Source organism: Mesitornis unicolor, unplaced genomic scaffold, assembly GCF_000695765.1.
Source record: "Mesitornis unicolor isolate BGI_N332 unplaced genomic scaffold, ASM69576v1 scaffold32925, whole genome shotgun sequence".
NCBI lineage: Eukaryota > Metazoa > Chordata > Aves > Mesitornithiformes > Mesitornithidae > Mesitornis > Mesitornis unicolor.
The window spans coordinates 4392-5633 of NW_010185366.1; the positions used below are offsets into that span (position 1 = coordinate 4392).

A 1242-nucleotide genomic window follows, 5' to 3' on the forward strand; every position below is an offset into this window, starting at 1 on the left:
CTCAGCCCAGCCGAGAGGGTCTCAATGAGTTTTTGGCCCCAGAAAGGACCAGTGTTTGTACCCCTGCTATGTTTGCCTTCAGCTTTCCTGTTTTGCTTAACTGCAGCCTGGAAGAAACCGACTTTTTCACACCTCGCCGCTGAGTTTTCGGTATCATCACCTGGCGGTGAAGCACGGCGAGATAACATCTGTCCCCCGCTCTGCGTGGGTTTCCTCCACGGCCGCTGTCTGCCGACAAACACCGCGCCACGGCCCGCGGAGAACGGCTGTCGGCAGGGCACCGACACTGGGGCATTTCACCATGGTCCACACCGGCAGAGGTGAGCGAGAAATCGGTCCCCAGCGCGGTGCGGAGGGGAGCAAAGCAGCCTCTTGTGAGCCACGGGGCTCGACCGGTGACCGCGGCCATGGCGACTCACCTTCTGTCCGCCGGGCGAGGAGCAGCGCCGCGCACAGTGCCAGGGCTGTGGTGGAGGGGGCCATGCCGGCTCAGCATCCTCTGTGGGTGTGCAGGGTGCCGAGGTCTGCTCGGGCGGCTGCGAAACGCTTGTTTTTCCCCCCGGAGGTTGGGCTCGGTGACGTCTCGGAGGCGTAAACGTAGCGGGAGGAAAGTCGCCGTGCAGCGACTTCCACTTCTCTCTGCTGTCCACCCACTCACCCGCAACTGATCTTACAGCCCAGGCTGGGCATTTCCTACGAACAGCCTTAAAGGAAGAGCTCTGGGGCTTTTCTGAACAAAACGGTGCGTGGCTGAGGGAGGGAAAATGGGAGTAAATCACGTGTCTGCCTCTGCTGCTTCATCACTAAATCGGGTGGTAAAGCGCAGGGGGTGAGCGTTACCACCCGTGATGGGGATTTTGCTGAGCGCAGCGTCCCCCAGCAGTGTCCCCTTTAGGCAGCTGTGAAATTGGGAGGGGGCTGTAAGCATCCCTGGGGGCTCTGGCAGCTGAGAGCCAGACCTGGGGCGCCCATAGGGATGCTCTGGCCCCACGGCCATGTCCTGTGTGTCGGTGCTGGCCCTGGGTGCGAGGACACGAATTGCCACTGAGCAGACTGCCCGTCCTCTGCTTCGCCTTCTGGCAGCCAGATTACAGCAGAGCTGCCTTGAGGGCTGTCCTGGGACCCGCGCAAACCCAGGGGCCCTGGTGCGATGGAGAGCAATTTGTCTCAAGAGGAGGAATTTCCCACTGGGGAATGAGTGGAAAGGCCACAGATGGTAAAGAGCAAGAGAAACCGACACTG

General features: G+C 61.0%; 1 protein-coding gene across 1 annotated transcript in view; it reads right to left on the reverse strand.

Moving 5' to 3' along the window:
• The window catches only part of IL10RA (interleukin 10 receptor, alpha), a gene marked incomplete at its 3' end in the record, with an annotated part of 3311 nt that extends 2828 nt beyond the window's left edge, over window positions 1-483 (reverse strand). Inside the window, exon 1 of the mRNA XM_010184819.1 lies at window positions 420-483. Coding sequence (XP_010183121.1) covers window positions 420-483 — 64 coding nt within the window. The remainder of the gene's footprint in view (window positions 1-419) is intronic.
• Between the last annotated feature and the right edge of the window lie 759 nt (window positions 484-1242).